This window comes from Periplaneta americana, chromosome 3 (assembly GCF_040183065.1).
Source record: "Periplaneta americana isolate PAMFEO1 chromosome 3, P.americana_PAMFEO1_priV1, whole genome shotgun sequence".
Classification (NCBI taxonomy): domain Eukaryota; kingdom Metazoa; phylum Arthropoda; class Insecta; order Blattodea; family Blattidae; genus Periplaneta; species Periplaneta americana.
Genome location: NC_091119.1, coordinates 79745362 through 79764397, shown reverse-complemented (window position 1 = coordinate 79764397; position 19036 = coordinate 79745362). Strand labels below are relative to the sequence as shown.

At 35.1% G+C, this 19036-nt stretch overlaps 1 protein-coding gene across 6 annotated transcripts in view; it reads right to left on the bottom strand.

The window, feature by feature from the left end:
- Positions 1 to 19036, bottom strand: part of Cep97 (centrosomal protein 97kDa) — a 170753-nt gene that overhangs the window by 53172 nt on the left and 98545 nt on the right. For all 6 annotated transcript variants that reach the window (XM_069820845.1, XM_069820846.1, XM_069820847.1 and 3 more), the window contains 3 exons: positions 10803 to 10916; positions 6009 to 6260; positions 242 to 688 (listed from right to left, as the gene is read on the bottom strand). In XM_069820845.1, coding sequence (XP_069676946.1) covers positions 242 to 688; positions 6009 to 6260; positions 10803 to 10916 — 813 coding nt within the window. The remainder of the gene's footprint in view (positions 1 to 241; positions 689 to 6008; positions 6261 to 10802; positions 10917 to 19036) is intronic.

The window sequence follows — 19036 nt, the reverse complement described above, 5'->3', positions numbered from 1 at the left end:
GCCATAATTATGTTAAAACTGATAATTTACTATATGAATGACAAAGTCACTACAAATAATAATGCAGACATGTAATGTTACAGGAAAAATTAATACTTCATCAGTTCACTACAATTATCTCCAAAGAGAGAAAAGAACATTTTAATTTAATAAGAATTCTTTCTGTAGATCAATACAAAATACTTATGAATTAACAGTACACTCCTGTGGTTCTTCAGACAGCTTAGAGTAAGATACCTACCAGAACTGTTGCTTCCAGTATTGTTAGAAGTTGCTTCCTTTCTCTGCCAGCGTTCTTGTGCACGGTGTCTGATAGTTTCTAACTTTGAGGCAGACATTTCACTGTCCTCATCCTCACTGCTGTTCACTTGTGTCATTTCTTGTGGACCCATTCGCTGAGGTGAGGCACGTCTTCTTGCTATAGCTATCTGGCATTGTTTTGGCTGTCCCCCTCGCTGACGGGACAGCAATGGACTTGAATGCAAGCTACGAGACAGCTTGGGAGAGCCTCGTGGAACTGGCCGCCTGCTAGGAGTACTGCTCAAGATGGCTGACTTCGGCCGAACACCACGACCAGTCATGCCAGCACTCATTGCTGGACGATAGTCTGGACTCATTAGAGACTCGGGTACAGGGACCAGCTTCGTGGCTGTTTGAAGGGGACAGCTACTACCCATTACACCATCCTCTATAAAACAAATGTTTGATGTGATAATTGGCTTTCAATGCAGGGCATTTAACAATTTATACATTCCCTCTTATTTTGATAGCATTTTCAATTTTTGTACCTTATACATCTATATCATATATGAGGCACTTAGAAGCAAAGTAATATAAGTGACTTTTTAAAAAAAGTGAGATAAGTATATATTCTAAATCTTTAACGTCACTTCTGTTCAGAGAAAAAGTAGTATAAGTGTAGTTCCAGTTAGTGCTGCTCCATGTTGGCCTTACACTTGTATTACAATGCATTCAGAGTTTTGGCTGAGAGGCAAACTAATACAAGTGCGTTGTTTACATAGTGTTGTTGCGTTTCTTCTGTGTATGACTAATTCATTTGCCATAATGGAGAGAGGTAATAGATTACATATTCGAAACATCTTCTTGGAAGGCCTGAACACATTGAGCTGGACCAACTATACAGTGATCCAATAAGGATAACTTTTGCTAAGTGCAGCAACTTCCAATAGCTAATGAAATTCATCCCACTCATACACTACTCTTTCCTTGATGACCTGAAGCATTAGGATGGGGCTATAATAAGGACTGTAGGGCGTGGGAAAGTGCGTGGAAGAGGAAGTTGAAGGAATATTCGCGGTAGGAACACTACAGATGCACTTCATGACAGAAACATAGATGTTTCACCAGAGAGAGATGTGACTTCATTAGATGAGGCTAGTGACGTAATGAACAGAGACTAAGGCTGAATTTCATTTAACATTTGAAATTTTCTTAGCCCTCTTCTTTCGGAGTACTAAAAACCACATCAACTGTTGCCCTAAAATTTGAATATAATATTCAACCAATCAGACACTATGTATTAAAAAAGGATCTAAAAATACATTTAAAATTGCAAGCCTCATCCAGATCTCAGATGTTCTTCAAACTGTACTATGTAATTTCTACAAAATAAACAAAGAAGAAATACCAGTCTATATCACAGACACACTCATTGCTAAAGCTCCAGTTGTAAATGAAATTCCTCTATGAAAATGGATAATTCCAGAACATAGCATACAAATTCCACGAAATCATTTAAAAAATGATCCTCCATACATTCTTAAGTTAGATGCCATGGAACTACTCTGCAGCACATATAAGGATTACCTTCAAATTTATACAGATGAATCTCTAAACCCTGATGATGGAACATCAGAAGCAGGGTTTATATTCCAAAATACCAAGAAAATTACTTCATACCATGTTCAGCCTCCTCCAGTCTTGACACTGAATTGCTAGCTATTGATGCTGCTCTTTAGTGTGTTACTCAAATTTCTGAAAGATCTATTTGCATACTTACCGACTCCAAGGCGGCTATATTTAATGTAATCAAATATGTACCACACCTATACGCATATAGAATTATTCCAATTCAGAAACAAATAAGTGAACTAGAAAATAAAATTTCAATGGATACCTAGTCATTGTGGTATATCTGGAAATGAGAAAGTCGATAACGTTGCGAAACAGGCAACATATTTGAAACCAAGACCTCTTCAAGTGATATCTCTATCCAATGCCTTTACTTCAGTAAAGTTTCATTTTATAAACTTATGGATCAACAATTGGCTCTCTTCTGACAAAGGGAAAATTTTACAGTCCGTTAAAAAGAAACCAAATGACCTGGAAATTTACAAAAACTTGTCCAGACATGTTCAAACATTTTTAACAAGAGCCAGAACAGGTCACATTGTCACTCAATTGCACCTACACTGATTTCACCTTTCTGATACTCCTACTTGTCTGTGGTGTAATAATCATGATGAAGATCTGGAACACATTCTTCTATACTGTCCATCCATAAACCACAAAAGAAGTAAATTAAAATCGTCAGTATCAGTTGCAGAAGACAGCTCTGCAGTATAATATTGACTACATCCCAACTCTGGCTACTAGCAACAGGTGTCTATAATGAACACCAATCAAAATACCCCTCATTTACTATGAAAAAGAAAAATTGAAAATACTACAGTGGAATATAGTTGACTTTATGTTGTCAAAAACAACTGGATACATTAAGAAGATTGATTGATTGATTGATTGATTGATTTTTTCGGTTATATAGACACATTTTTTGTTATAATATGATAATAAGAAAGCTCAAGTGCTGTTAAGACAGAAATGTTTCAATGTTGTAAGCAATGTCCTTGTTCTTGTTTTAAATAACATACAAATACTGAAAACCCTTGCACTTATATTACTTTTTCATAAAAATATTTTCGTGGCAAAATAATACAAGTGACTTTAGGACCCTATTTTACCTAAACTGTTTAGAATAGATAATTTCTATTTAGAAGTTAAAAAATATAGGTACCAACATATACAACTGTAAATTTACAGCAACATAGTCCTGTAACAGATTTTTTAATTTCCGTTTCAACTTCAAAGTCACTTATCTCAAAACTTACTAAATGTCACTTGTATCACTTTGCTTCTGAGTGCCTCATATGTGTATTATTATACACAGATTATACATAGACTACTTTTGAAAAATTATTATAAACCTAAGCTTCGTCTTTTGTTCCTGAAAGACCATACGTTATTATAAAATTATTTTAAAAATATACTCTTTTTGACATCAACTAATACGTGGTTTTCCAATATTAATTCATTCATTTGATTGGTTGTATTGCCAGAATTATCTCCCACAAGAAACAGCGACTAAAGTCTGAGAGTATAATAGTATGTTATTCTAATTTGGATGCACTGCAGCTAGAAGAAGTGACACAGATCGTATTATAGACAATTATAGTTTGATCATGTTTTTTACATCACAAATAAAACAGTGCAAATAACTCTTTCTTTCCTGGAAAATTCGGAAAAAGTTATAGTTTAACAATGGTTCCCTGCACACTGTGGTATTAGAAGAAATGAAGAAGTAGATCAACTTGCTAAAAAAAAAAAGAAAGCCTCCATAGTACAGTATAAACAATATGCACTGTCATTTCATACAGCCAAATTAATTATTAAACCTAAACAACAAAACAATAACACTTTGAAATCAGAACTTACGACAAAGTGCAAGGGTAAAATTTTGGAAACCCTAACAGTTGATAAGAACCTAATACCAAACGGCCCACACAAGGAAGCAACAACAGATTTGACTGGCAAAAGGACATGACTGTATGGCTAAGTACCTGTTTAGAGTAGGCATATAGGTGCTTATTTCCACAGTGTGTGTAATTGCATTGATTCAACATCTACTATGGGCGAACTACATGTTTAAAAATTCTCAGCAATATTTTTACCAAAGTGGAAGGAAGTGAAATATCACAATTTACAAAATATTATCGAGGAGCAAGACTACTACTGCTGCTTTTTATTTTACAATTATATTTACGCGTGCATTACATGTTACACTGGAATATCATAATCAAGCACAAAAAATGTCATAGTGCAACTTCTATTTGTGGACTTGGGCTTTGCACAGTATACAACACTATAAGAAAAATTGAACTTCTCCTAAGGACAGTGTATCTCCATCACTTGTATGGTAAGCATATTTCAATATCATAAATATCATCATTGTCTTACACTTATTTAATTTGCGTGCATTTATGTAGCTACTTTCTTGACTGTAATAGAGAAAATATTCAGTAACAAACTCAGTCCAAAGTTGAGCTCTAAATAATATAACACCATCAAATAGTGAGAGAGACCTCATACCACTTCTACTAAACATATGAAGTAAATACAGTTCATTTAAAACAGAATCACTATTATAAATATAAAGATGTTTGAAAGGTTATAAGCAGGGATACTGGAATTTTGTGAATGGATTTTGGAGTGAATTTTTTTTAAGACAGAAAAGTTGCTCCTTTGATGTATGTAGTAAGATTAATCATTACAAATACATTTTTATATTCGCGAAATTCAACATAATTTCGCGAATATCTTTCTGCAAAAATTTTGCACTTTTTAGCTCTTATACAGTTTTAGATTTTTATTGAATTTATTTTATGAATTTTACTTAGATTATAGTGTAATACAGTAGAATTCTTCGTATCCGGCAACTGTGGGACAAAGCCAGTGCCGGGTAACTGATTTTGCTGGATAAATGGAAAATACGTTTACAGGTTATGTAAAGACATACTACTGTACTGCACAAATATTTTTTCCCATGTTGAAATTTAGTAATTTCCATATAGATATTTAAAAATAAAGTTTTAAAATACATACAATGTTTATCTTTACTACTGAATACGGTAATGTACATTTATCAGTTCATAATTATTGTAATACAGTAATACATAATAGTGTAAAAAATACTAAAGTTTTTGTAACTTTATGACAATACTGTATTAAATGGCAGCAATGTGACTTGAAGAACAGTGTAGCCAACATCGCAACTAGGAAGGCGATAATGACTTGAACCTCTTTAACCTATCTCTAATGTCTGCTTGTTTATATATACTATCTATCACTCGAATGAAACTTTTACACATTGTAAGAACAGAGAATTTCACACTTTCTATTTAGATTCACCCAACACCCCTTCGAAATGGACGACTTCAAGTGGTAAATTTAAAGATATCGTCTTTGTGCATTATTTGCAAGGCCCAAGTGACAGCTTACTGATGCTCTCCAATCTACTCCAGAGACATAACGGAGTTTTCAGTCAATGTTTTCATGCGTGAGTAAACACAATATGTACCATATGCAATTCACGAAAACCACTCACATCTTCGTCCGACTCTTCCCTTTCGCATGAATGACTATTTTTTTTAGCCTAGCCAAAAGTGCCATTGTTTTGGTACTACCGGTTATTTGGGTGCCAGATACAAGGGATTTTACTGTAGTCATAATAAATGCCAGTACTACCTATGATAAACAGTTAACCAGTAGACACACTTTTACTGACACTACAATATTTATACGCAGTTCTATATACTATCATTTTCGAATGTGAAGTCCACACCTGTGGAGTAACGGTCAGTGCATCTGGCTGCGAAACCAGGTGGCCCAGGTTCGAATCCCTGTCGGGGCAAGTTACCTGGTTGAGGTTTTTTCCAGGGTTTTCCCTCAACGCAATACGAGCAAATGCTGGGTAACTTTCAGTGCTGGACCCCGGACTCATTTCACCAGCATTATCACCTTCATATCATTCAGAAGCTAAATAACCTAGATGTTGATACAGCGTCGTAAAATAACCCAATAAAATAAAAAAAAATCGAATGTGAAAATAGAAAATGAAACATACCTCCTGCACATTTTTTTTTCTAAAAAAAAAAAAAAAAAAAAACATATCTTTTGCGCAATCTTCTACCACAAAAGATAATAAAACATACCTCCTACGCAATCTTCTACTACAAGCTGTGGAGATGAACCATCTGACTGGTCACTGTTATTTGCGTCCTGATTGTTAGATGCTGATGTGTACAACAAAGATGGGTCCAAGCTTCGTGTCATAAGCGTCTCTTCTCCTTCTATAATACTGGACACCATGTTACTTGACGTCATGTTGCAACTGTTCACCATTCTGTCAGGGGATTGCATTTTGCAACGATCTGTTATTGGGAGTTTTGATTCCTTCGACATATCTGAAAGAATAAGAGTGTAGTGCAAAAATAAAACAAAATACTAGGTCATCGTCCTTCTATCAGAAAAATTACGCCAATTTTAGGTCTTTCCAAAATTATTTTTCCATGTGCCTGGTAAGTTAAAATTTTTTTCGGTAATTTTGAATTTTTTGTTCTATTAATATTATGTTCATTAAATGTTACACTTTCCAAAAAGAAAACAAATACAGGTCAGTCCTCCACCACACAAGCTTGAATCTTACTTTTAATATGAATGACAAAATAATATGTTAGCAATATAAAGTTATATACGTGTATGTATGTGTGTGTATATATATATATATATATATATAAACTCTTTCACACATTCTGGAGTTTACTTTACAGTTTGCTATTAACTGAAGAGATTCAGGATAAAACCATGAAAGCTAGTGAGAAAAGTTTTCCTAGATGATAATTTCTAAAAGTGCTCTGGGTTCTAATACAAAATGAATGCTGAGTAATCTGTAGCATGTGGCAACTTTTAGTGACAGGTCAAAACTAAATACAATTAATACTCTCCTAGCTAATCCTCCTCCTTCTCGCGAAAAATTTTTCTTCTTGCACATTACTGATTCTGAAGTACGAAGGGCTCTTAAAAGCATTAAATCTAAAGCACAAGACTCTGATAACATAAGCATAGTCTTTATCAATAAGTTAGTTGATGTCGTGCTTCCTGTAATAACCCATATTTTCAATTCTTCAGTTATCACGTCTGTTTATCAGCAACTCTGGAAAACAGCTTTGGTACGCCCACTTCCTAAAGTAAATTCACCTACTTCTGCAAAAGACTATAGGCCATACTCCATTCTTCCCGTTTTATCCAAAGCCCTGGAACACATCATTCATAAGCAGTTGTCAGACTACCTAATAGAATTTAATCTTTTAGACCCTTTACAATCAGGATTCAGAAATGGCCATAGCACTTCTACTGCTTTGTTGAATGTTACTGAGGACATACGCGCAGCCATGGATAAACGACAGGCTACTGTACTAGTTTTATTGGACTATAGCAAAGCCTTTGATTCTGTTGACTTCGATCTACTATTGACTAAACTACAAACGCTACACCTTTCTGATAGTGCTATCACCTGGATGTACTCCTACCTTACTGGCCGCCAGCAGTGTGTCATATCTAATAATCGTTTCTCATCCTGGCGTACTGTAGATACAGGAGTTCCTCAGGGATCAGTATTAGGCCCCTTGCTCTTCTCTATTTATATAAATGGAATTTCTAAATCATTTAAGCACTGCAGATATCAAATATATGCAGACGACGTTCAATTGTATATTTCAGCCCGTCCTGATGCACTAAATGATAGCATTAATAGTCTTAATGAAGATCTTGATTCCATCTCTTCCTGGTCTTAACAATTTGGGCTTAACCTAAACGCATGTAAATCACAGGCTATTCTGTTCGCGAACCGCAGATTAATTCCTGAAGTCAACGACCTGAATATTCCACCTGTGAAACTGAATAAAACAATCATCCCGTTTAGCTCTACCGTAAAAAATCTCGGAGTGCATTTCGAATCTAATCTCAGTTGGGATACGCATATTAAATATACATGTAAGAAGGCATTCTCTATTCTCCATTCATTAAAAAGATTGTATCATTATCCATCTAAGTTAAAACAGACGCTGGTACAGACACTCATTCCACCTCACTTCGATTATTGCGACATTTTGTTCAGTGATCTCAGGACTGATTCCGCTCAGAAACTACAGCATGTTCATAACGCGTGCATCCACTTCATTTGTAATGTTCGATACTATGATCATATCTCACCTTCTTTCGAGAAGTTATCATGGCTTAGGTTACATGAGAGGAGAAATCTGCACTCACTTTCTCTGCTATATCTAATTATGCACACTTCATCCCCCTATTATTTATTCGCTCGTTTTCATACTCTTTCTCACTATCATAATATTAATACTCGATCACAACGCGATAACACGCTAGAAATTCCACTCCATACATCATCTCTGTATTCCTCATCTTTCACTGTTGCTACCTCTCGTCACTGGAACTCTCTGCCGCCTGAAGTCAAGGGCTGCCGAACATTGAAATCTTTCAAATCCAAGTTAGAAAATTATCTTATGACGAGTTGCCAAACTAACTTACTATTATGACAAGTGTTGTATTGCATGTTTCCACGTATTCACATTTTTTTAATGTTCTAGTGATATTTAACTTATATTATATTTTTGTTTTCATATTTTCCGATAACGGTATATCTCTAATGTGATAAGTTGAGCTGTATATAATCATAATTTTCCTTGCTGTGTGTACTTAAAAATACAGTATTGTATTCATTGTATGCTTTGTACTGCACTATTTTATTACTACTATTAGTATTATTATTACTATTAGGCCTGTTATTATTATTATTGTTATTATTATTATTATTATTATTATTATTGTTATTATAATTATTATTACTATTCTTCTTCTTCTTATTATTATTATTATTATTATTATTATTATTATCATCAATAATTGTCTTATTTTTGTATACTTTGTATGCCTCATGTATTTTTGACCTGCTGTTCACATTTTATTATGCTTTTTTCTTTCTTTCTCTATGTTATATATTATGTCTGATTTCTTCTTACTTGTTGTTTAAATTTTATTATTATTATTATCATGTTCAGTTTTGTGTGTAAAATTGTAGTGTACTTTGTAAATTTGTAGTGTTTTTGTAACGCAGTTTTTACTCCTGGTTGAGTGTAAGAGAAGGCCGTATGGCCTTAACTCTGCCAGGTTAAATAAATCATTATTATTATTATTATTATTATTATTATTATTATTATTATTATTATTATAAATGCGTAAGTACTCCATTTTCTGCTACCTTCACACCCTTTCTGTGCCATTGTAACAGGTAATTGAGTCATCTTTCTCTAATTTATAATCTGGAAAATATTTTTTATTTTATAAGAAACATGCTACAAAATATGAAGAGAAAATGGGTTTAAGAAATTGCTTTTCTGTGCATATTATTAAATCATGACTGAGGTCAAGTATTAACTGCAATTCACAATTCCTGTCTTACATATATCTGACATGTATTTTACAGTATGTTTTATAACTTGTCCGAAATTACATGTGGACTTCAAAATAATAAAAGTTCATATTCATACCTATCCAAGGCCGAACTTTTTTCTCTTCTTTTATGTTCCTCAACTTCTTCCCACAAGTTTTATTAAAAAATCTGGCTCCAGTTAATTAACTATAAATAAAAAGCAATATTTGTTCCACAAATATATCAATATCATATGAACAAATCTAGTTTTTCCTCTTTGCCACTGTGTTACAAACAGATTCTTTCTCACATTTTGTGATGTTTTATTTGAATGGAACAACCACAACACTGACAAATGCATTAGATAATAAATCAGCATTGCTTGTAATAATTTAGACATAAATCCAACCAGTAACACTAACTTATTCTGTGTAACTATTATCTGGATCACAAGAGGGGCTATAACCTGAAACAACTACAAGTTAGGTAAGATTTTGAATAACTCTTCTCAGGTTCTCAGTCAGGTGAGTTGGATATTTGCTTCCAAGCTTTCAATGGCTAGTTCTGCCATCTTCTTCAGGGAATGAAGTGTCATGGGACCATGTCTAGCGTTGAGCTGGTTGGCATAGTTGGTATAGCGCTGGCCTTCTATGCCCGAGGTTTCGGGTTCGATCCCGGGCCAGGTCGATGGCATTTAAGTGTGCTTGAATGGGACAGGTTCATGTCAGTAGATTTACTGGCATGTAAAAGAACTCCTGAGGGACAAAATTCCAGCACACGAGTGACGCTGGTATAATCTCTGCAGTTGCGAGCATCGTTAAATAAAACATAACATTTAACCATGTCTAACCAGTAGGGCTTCCCGCTGCGGGCCAATCAGGAGCTAGTTCCTAGTCCCGACCATCTGCCGCATTCTGGTTGGCAGAAGTGGTGGTAAATCAGGAACTAGCTCCCACGACACTTTATTCCCTGAAGAAGATGGCAGAGCTAGCTATCGAAAGCTTGGAAGCAAATATCCAACTCACCTGGCTGAGAACCTGAGAAGAGTTATTCTACATAAAACACCGGGAAAGTCTCAAGTCATACATAGGTAAGATTTTATCACATATGACTACTGAGAAGTTTCGAACAGGCTATCTATCAGTCTCACATGTATCCATAATGAACATCCTCTCTGGACATTTACGTTGAAGGAGGGCTCTCTAAAGAGAACTTTATCATGCATACATACAATGGGAAAATTCGACAAGAAAATATATCACATTAACATACCTTTATCCTTCACCTACGATGATGTAACCATCAATCAGAAATTGGAATAGTCGATAGTAACCACTAGAGTAAGTAAGTCCTTCCTTCTCATTTCAAATTAGATATACTCAGCTACGGAAATTGTTCTAAAACGAATCATTTCTTTGATGACACCATCATTTATATGGTACATACTTTTGCAGCCTGAATGAAATCTGAAATCAATGTGTTCTTTGTTCAAACTTACTGGCATGACGAGGTGATGCAGTCCTGCTGCTGATACGCCGTCTTGTAGCAGGGGAAGATGCAGGAGAAGATTGGCTCCTATTTAATACAGCTCCTCTTGCTCTCATGGGCCCTCCTACAGGAAGTAAATACACAAATTGCTATAAAACTTTATTAATGTTGCAAAAAATGTTGAATGACAGTAATTAAAGGTCACATGTATAACAAAAGTAACACTAGATAAAGAAAAATTACTTGCAAAACTATTCCTGCTGCTACTGACCATTTATTTTATTATAGTCGTAACATTACCACCTTTTATAGAGCGTATTCTACAATCACATTTCCCCTCACAATGTAATCATCCTGTTCACCACAAGAGATCATTAACACACTCCCCATTGCTTGCTAGGGGGAGACTTTGGCAGAGTGGCTTAGTATTTCTTTCTATTAGATTTCCGCCAAATTAATAAATTGTCTTTGGCTTTTTGAGAACATGGATTTACCAAGCCAGCAAGTAAGAAAGAGAGTTCTCTTCTTCCACCCATTTGTATTTCCTCTTCTCAGGAAACAAGACCTATAAAACAGTGTGTGGCAAATGTAGCTCACACCGTCACTCACTGGACCAGAAGTCTCAACAAGCTTTCTGGCTGACACAACCTTCGACCTTTCTGTCTTCAATTCCCCAAAATTCATTCTGATTTGTTTTGGTTCATAGTTTTCCGTGGTACACTCTTTTTAATCTGTACAGGATTGAATGAGAATCTGCAAGCAAGTCACCATTCTCAGCCTTGACCATATTTACCCTTGATGATGGATGAGTGGAACAGAGAAAAATTCTCTCCGGCACCAGGATTTGATCGTAATAATATATGATATGCGAAAAATAATCACTTTGCGCTTATTCCATCAGATCCCGGCCACTTAGTCACTCATAATGACTGCACCTCTGCACATGTGTAGACATTGTGTCACTGTCATACATCTATGACACAGTGCATGAGGGTAGGCCACTAAAGGGAACCCAAGAGGTGGAACTTAAACTGACAGGATTAGATCTGACATCGGGATGGGAATCAAGTGTGGCTTAGTGGATAGAGCGTCAGCACGTAGAGCTGAAAACCAGGGTTCAAATCCCGGTGAAATACTAATACTAAGTTTTCCCTGTTCCACTCATCCATCATCATATGATGACGCATAATTTCTGCACGGAAATATATGTACTTTGGTACATCGTAATAATATATTTACCCTTGCATGATATCCATTCTTAAATTCCTTTATGCCCTTATACTAATCTCGAATGTTTTTTATTCTTACTACTTGTTTCTACATCATTGAGTTTTTCTTTCACATAATCTCTCTTTTTATTCCCAATTGTACAATTTGCTTCCAGTCTTTCATTGAAATAAGTATCTTTATTCGTCTCAACTGGATCCTGTAAGAATTTTAATTTTGCCTGTTTTCTTCTTTCTACTACCATGCAACAATCTTCATCAAACCACGGTTTTTTTCTTAGTTTCATAAAAACCTATGTATGCTCTGCTCGGCTGCAATTTTGATATTATCTCTGATATTTTCTCACACACTATTAACATTTAATTCTTCCTCAACTTCGTTGAAACTACCTAAAGCAGCAAACCTATTTGAAATTTCGACCTGATAATGTTGCTAAGATTCCTCATCCTTTAATTTCGAATGTTCAATCTCCTAATATTAACTTGTTGCTCTACTCGCTTGGCTACTGATAGTCTTTCCCTTAATTCTCCATTTACCAAGTAATGATCAGAATTACAGTCTGCCCCCCTGAAGGTTCGAATGTCTACTATACTAGTATGTCTTCGTTAATCTATCAAGATGTGATATATTTGGTTGTGTGTCAATCCATCTGGAGAAGTCCAAGTATATTTGTGTATATCCTTATGGGGGAATATTGTACTTACTTTTGACAATTAAATTTTTGATGTGGCAAAACTGACTAACCTAATGCCATTATCATTATTAGTCGCATGTAGGGAGAATCCAGAAATGCATGTAGGGTATTAGTTGGGAGGCCGAAGGGAATAAGACCTTTGGGGATGCAGAGACGTAGATGGGAGGATAATATTAAAATGGATTTGAGGGAGGTGGGATATGATGGTAAGGACTGGATTAATCTTGCTCATGATAGGGACCGATGGTGGGCTTATGTGAAGGCGGCAATGAACTTCCGGGTTCCTTAAAAGCCACAAGTAAGTACCCTCTTTTTAATCGCCAAATGTAGGCCAGGTCTTCTGAGTCTTGATGTAGAAGACTAACCCATTAAGCAAGGTTTCATCTCTTCCTAATTATTCTATCATTTGCAATGTACTCCTGTTTCTCCTCTCTTTTGGCTTCTTTCATACCTACCACATTATAGCTCTTCTCCCACCTTCCCTTACATCGGATTAACATAAACTTTCTATACTTAGCATTACAACACTCCTGTTTCTCCTACCTGAGCCAGTGGAAAAATATCTAGATGTACTGAGGTAACAAACCTATATTAACAAACAAGGTTTATTCTTTCTTCAGTATCTCATCACTCTGAAGCACTTCTACTTTTTCTCATTATTCTCTTTATCCTCTTCCCACCTTCTTGCCACAGAGATGAAACTATTTTAATTGGTTGTTAACAATACTGTTATCAAGTGTCGATGGATAGTAAAATGGTATTTTGGTGAGATAAGTCAGAGAAATCTAATTTGCCCTAATATTCGCTCTAAGGATGAGATGTAATCAGCTCAGTGCACGAGTTGATCTCATTAAAACTCTCACATCAGTGGTCTTCCTACAGACCTTAGTCTCGAGTTTCAAGATATCAATGAAGTCAGTTTCTTCAGTAGAGTTACTTCATTTAACGAATTCAGTCTTAATTTTAGAGGCATTTCACTTTCAGCAGTTGCCTTGAATTCCCCCTTTCCATCTATCATCTCAGGAGCCATCTTCAAGTCCTTTGGTCTGCAAACCCTCAATAAAATAACTCTTTCTCTCCACGTAAATCGAGGCATCCTTATTTTTTTCTTTCTTCCTGGAAGGGACCAATTTAATATTTTTTTGCGCAGTTGCATCTCTGACATTCATTGTACATACCCAAACCATCAAAGCTTTCCACATTCCAGACATCAGTCGCATTTTCTTGGATGTTAAGTTTCTCCATTATGGAGTCGTTTCATACCTTTTGAAGGCAAATGACTTCAATGAAGCCTATCCATTTCCACAGCTTTAATACATTTCTTCTGTCTTGCCATTAACGGGCAAGCTTCACCCCTACATGTCAATATACTCTCTACAATTATCATCTTTTCGGTTTCTCGTCTGATTTCTCCGCCCATGGCACTCAATTGAGTAATAGAGATGCAGGCTTGTATTACATGTATTTCGACTTCTTTCTCATATATTCCCGACTGGTGAAGGATGGATTCTAGCAGGGGCACATAAAGAATTTTTTTCGGGGTTGGGGGAAGGGCAACTGTGGCAACGAAGATCCTTACGTCATTATAAAGTACAATGGTAAGCTGACTTAAGCCATTATCCAAACTATTTGAATGAGTTTTAAGACATTTTGAACTGAATTTGTGAATAATATAAAGTAATCAATTGCTAAATTTAATATTAAGATACATTAACAATAAAAGGAATATCTTGCTAGTAGATGATTCCTTCATGTCAATGTTTGATGTTCATTCTATTGTATCATTTTGATATCACAATATGAACATTTTATGGTAAATCGCAAATGATTCCTATTAATAGTCATAATGAAGATCTCTTCCTGGTTTCAACAATTTGGACTTAATCTAAATGCACATACAGTAAAACACAGGCTATTCTGGTCGCAATCCATAAATTAATTCCTGATGTCAACGACAATGAATGTGAAATTGAATAAAATAACAATTATCCCGACAGTAAAAAAAAAAAAAAAAAAAAAAACCCTCGAAGTTCATTTCGAATTTGGAATGTGGCTGCTGAAATATACAAATATACAACCAGCATCGTGCTTCTTACACATCATTTGTAAGAAAGGAAATTCATAGTGAAACATAGTGGAACATGTGTTGTCACCAAATAGCTGGATACACTACGAAGATAGATAGATTTCGAATTTAATCTCAATTGAGAAACACATATTAAATATAAATGTAAGAAGACATTCCCTATGCTCCTCCATTCACTAAAAAGATTGTATCATTATCCATCTAAATTAAAATAAACGATTATTTGTTCAGTGATCTCAGGATTGCTTCCTCCCGAAAACTACAGTGTGTTCATAATGTGTGTGTCTGCTTCATTTGTAATGTTAGATACTATGATCATATCTCACCTTCTTTCGAGAAGTTATCATGGCTTAGGTTACATGAGAGAAGAAATCTGCACTCGCTTTCTCTCTTATATCGAATTATGCACACTTCATCTCCATCTTATTTATTCACCCGTTTCCATACTCTCTCTTGGTATCATAATATTAATACTCGATCACAATATTACAACATTCTAGAAATTCTACTCCACACATCATCTCCGTATTCCTCATCCTTCACTGTTGCTACTTCTCGTCACTGGAACTCTGTGCTGCCTGAAGTCAAGGGCTGCCTAACCTTGAAACCTTTCAAATCCAAGTTAGAAAATTGTCTTATGACGAGTTGCCAAACTAACTTACTGTTATGACAAGTGTTGTATTGCATATTTCCACGCATTCACTACATTTTTTATATTCTAGTGATATTTACTTTATTTTATGTTTTTTTTTTTTTTCATCATATTGCCCGATGTCTATCATATGATAACTTGGCTACTTACAATCATAATTTTCCTTGCTGTGTGTACCTAATAAATATTGTGTTCAGTGTATGCTTTGTACTTTACTATATTATTATTATTATTATTATTATTATTATTATTATTATTATTATTATTATTATTACTTCATATTTTTAAAATTTGTATATCTCATTTATTTTTGTTTAATCTTCACACTTTATTATGCCTTTTCCTTCTTTTCTATTTATTATATAGTATGTCTCATTTCTACTGATTTCTTGTTTGTATTCTATTATGATTATCTACTTCAGTTTTTTTGTGCTGTATTTTGTAAATTTGTAGTGTTTTTTGTATTGCAGTTTTACTCCTGGTTAAGTGTTAAGTGTTGGAGGTTTATTCTTCGAAGAGGTGGAAAAATTCAAATATCTTGGAGCAACAGTAACAAATATAAATGACACTCGGGAGGAAATTAAACGCAGAATAAATATGGGAAGTGCCTGTTATTATTCGGTTGAGAAGCTTTTGTCATCTAGTCTTCTGTCAAAAAATCTGAAAGTTAGAATTAATAAAACAGTTATTTTACCGGTTGTTCTTTATGGTTGTGAAACTTGGACTCTCTCTTTAAGAGAGGAACAGAGATTAAGGGTGTTTGAGAATAAGGTTCTTAGGAAAATATTTGGAGCTAAGAAGGATGAAGTTACAGGAGAATGGAGAAAGTTACACAATACAGAACTGCATGCACTGTATTCTTCACCTGACATAATTAGGAACATTAAATCCAGACGTTTGAGATGGGCAGGGCATTTAGCATGTCTGGGCGAATCCAGAAATGCATATAAAGTGTTAGTTGGGAGGATAATATAAAAATGGATTTGAGGGAGGTGGGATATGATGATAGAGACTGGATTGATCTTGCACAGGATAGGGATCGATGGCGGGCTTATGTGAGGGCGGCAATGAATCTGCAGGTTCCTTAAAAGCCATTTGTAAGTAAGTGTTAGAGAAGGCCATATGGCCTTAACTCTGCCAGGTTAAATTAAATAAACCATTATTATTATTATTATTATTATTATTATTATTATTATTATCATCATCATCATCATTTGATAAAGAAATTGTATTTCAAACAAAATACTAAAGACAATTCTACCTAATATTAATCCTCAAAAATCTCACAAAACAAATCCAACACAGATAATTCTGTAGGACCAAAAAAATAATTTTTACATAAAGTCAAGTTATCTTTATCTTTTCAAAAACTCGTCAATCACTTCAACATTCACATGAATGTCTCTATGTAAGTTCAGCAAAGCCAGTCCAAAATTTAATCAGAAGTTATTATGTTCCTCAATTGGCAGAATTGCTGGTATGCTCAGAAGCTTGTAAATGTTAGGCAAAAGCTCTTCGTACACTGGACCAAGACACCACAGCTATCATAATTGTAGTTTCAGGAAGTTTTTCTTTATGTCACCATTTTGTTTGCCATAAACGAATTCACTTTCTATCACTCCAGGATAACCTAGGTCAGATTCATAAATCATTACTGCTGGATCTAATGTGGAATAGGAACAGGTTCTGACAGTCATTGTAGAACATTCTGAAGAGAAACAATTGTTTCTTAGTGTGAGTGGAATAGTTCTTGTAGAGCTGCAATGAAATCATCCAGGTACGGAATAAAAACTGCTCTTTGTAAGTATTATTCTGAATGTAGAAAGAGGAATATTGCACCTGTTCTTTTGAAGTTTAGCAGTACGAGGAACTTCTTCCTCCACCTTGAGCTCTTCTTCAGCAAATAATTTTTCATTTTCATAAGTGAATTTGAAATGCTCTTTCATTCCTCACTGACTGAACTATGCCAATGATGTCTTCTACTGGAGTCACAGCTTCAAGAAGAGATTAATCTTTTCTTCGGTAAGATTTCTGATAAATTGTAGGTTTCTGCAAGCATCAGGCTCAGAATGAATACAGTGACAATGAAAGAAAACTGACAAAAAGAACCATCGCTTGTTTTAGCCTCTTCAATAGCATTGCAGGAAATCACAATGCTTCCTAAAGATTCTCTGAACATCAGAACTGCATCATGTCCTTGAATTCAACGTGTCTCACATAAACTTCTAATTTGGTATTTTTTTAATGAGGCTGATGTATTCCAATTTGTTCTTTCAGCATGGTACTTCTTTTTTGCTAATGAATGTATCTTTCTTAACTCTCACACAGTTTCTAACCGTAGTACTTCTGTGGCACCAGTTAATCAAAGATTCAAACAGTCTGAAGCACAGTGGTTATAGGCCACCAGCATAGCTCAGACAGTAGTGCATTTGCCTGCTGATCTGGAGATGTGCTTGGGTGTGGGTTCGAATCCCGTTTGGACTGACTACCTCGTGGTTTTTTCCCCGAGGTTTTCCCCAACTACAGGGCGAATGTCAGGTAATCTATAGCGAATCCTCGGCTTCATCTTTGCAAATACCATCTTGCTATCACAAATTTCATCATGCTAAATAACCTAGTAGTTAATAGTGCCATCAAATAACCAAGTAAAAAAAATCATTATAATCAGCTTTAGGAAACTTTTCTTTAATCTAGCCTGTACACCACGTAACTGTCCTCACACTGCAAGTGCTACGTCATATCCTTCCCTCCTCAAGTCATTTAGATATTGAAACCAAACCTAACAAGTTATCCAGTAATACTGAAGTGATAGCTTCCCAAGACAGGTCTCTGACAAGGATAAAAATAAGAAAAACTTTTCTTAGTTTCTTAATGTCTTCATCAATGTATCTAATGCACAATGAAAACAGTTTGATCTGGCTAACATCAGTAGTCTCATCAGCTAAAACAGTACTAAACCTTCAGTTTTCACTGTACATACGATTTTTATTTGAATTATTTCTCCAAAATAATTCAGTCTTAATAAATGGGCTAGTGTACATTGATTTCCCACCATTGTTTTGCAATTGACTTTTTAGAAATTTGTCCCCACTGTTAGCTCGGTACTGCAACAATACACAGAAATTTCCATCATTGCTTGAAAGCTCCTCATGATCTATTCTACTACTACCTTCCTTTCCTCGGAAACTAATGTTTTGGTGTCCACAAAGCCTTATTGTCTGAACAATTTGGGCTAATCTTTTCCTATTTTCTTTACAGTCACTTTCCCTTTTCTTTTTATCTACTTGCAATAACACACTTTCTACCTTTTTGTTCGCAAAAGAAATCAAATTTTGGCTGTCTTTGTGGAAAGAGCATTTCTCATGACATATGAAAATTTCTCTTGTATCTTTCAGATTCATGCTTGGCTTTCTCACCAATGAGCCAAATTTCTGGTGACCTCCTTTTCCAACTGAATGTTTAAGAAAAAAAAGCACACAATATTTACAGAAGTAGCCATTTTTAAGCTCAGAAGAAGCCAACCATGACAAATTATTAAGCCATTATCTTTGAAAAGACCTAGAATGAGTCTTTTGAGGGTTAAAT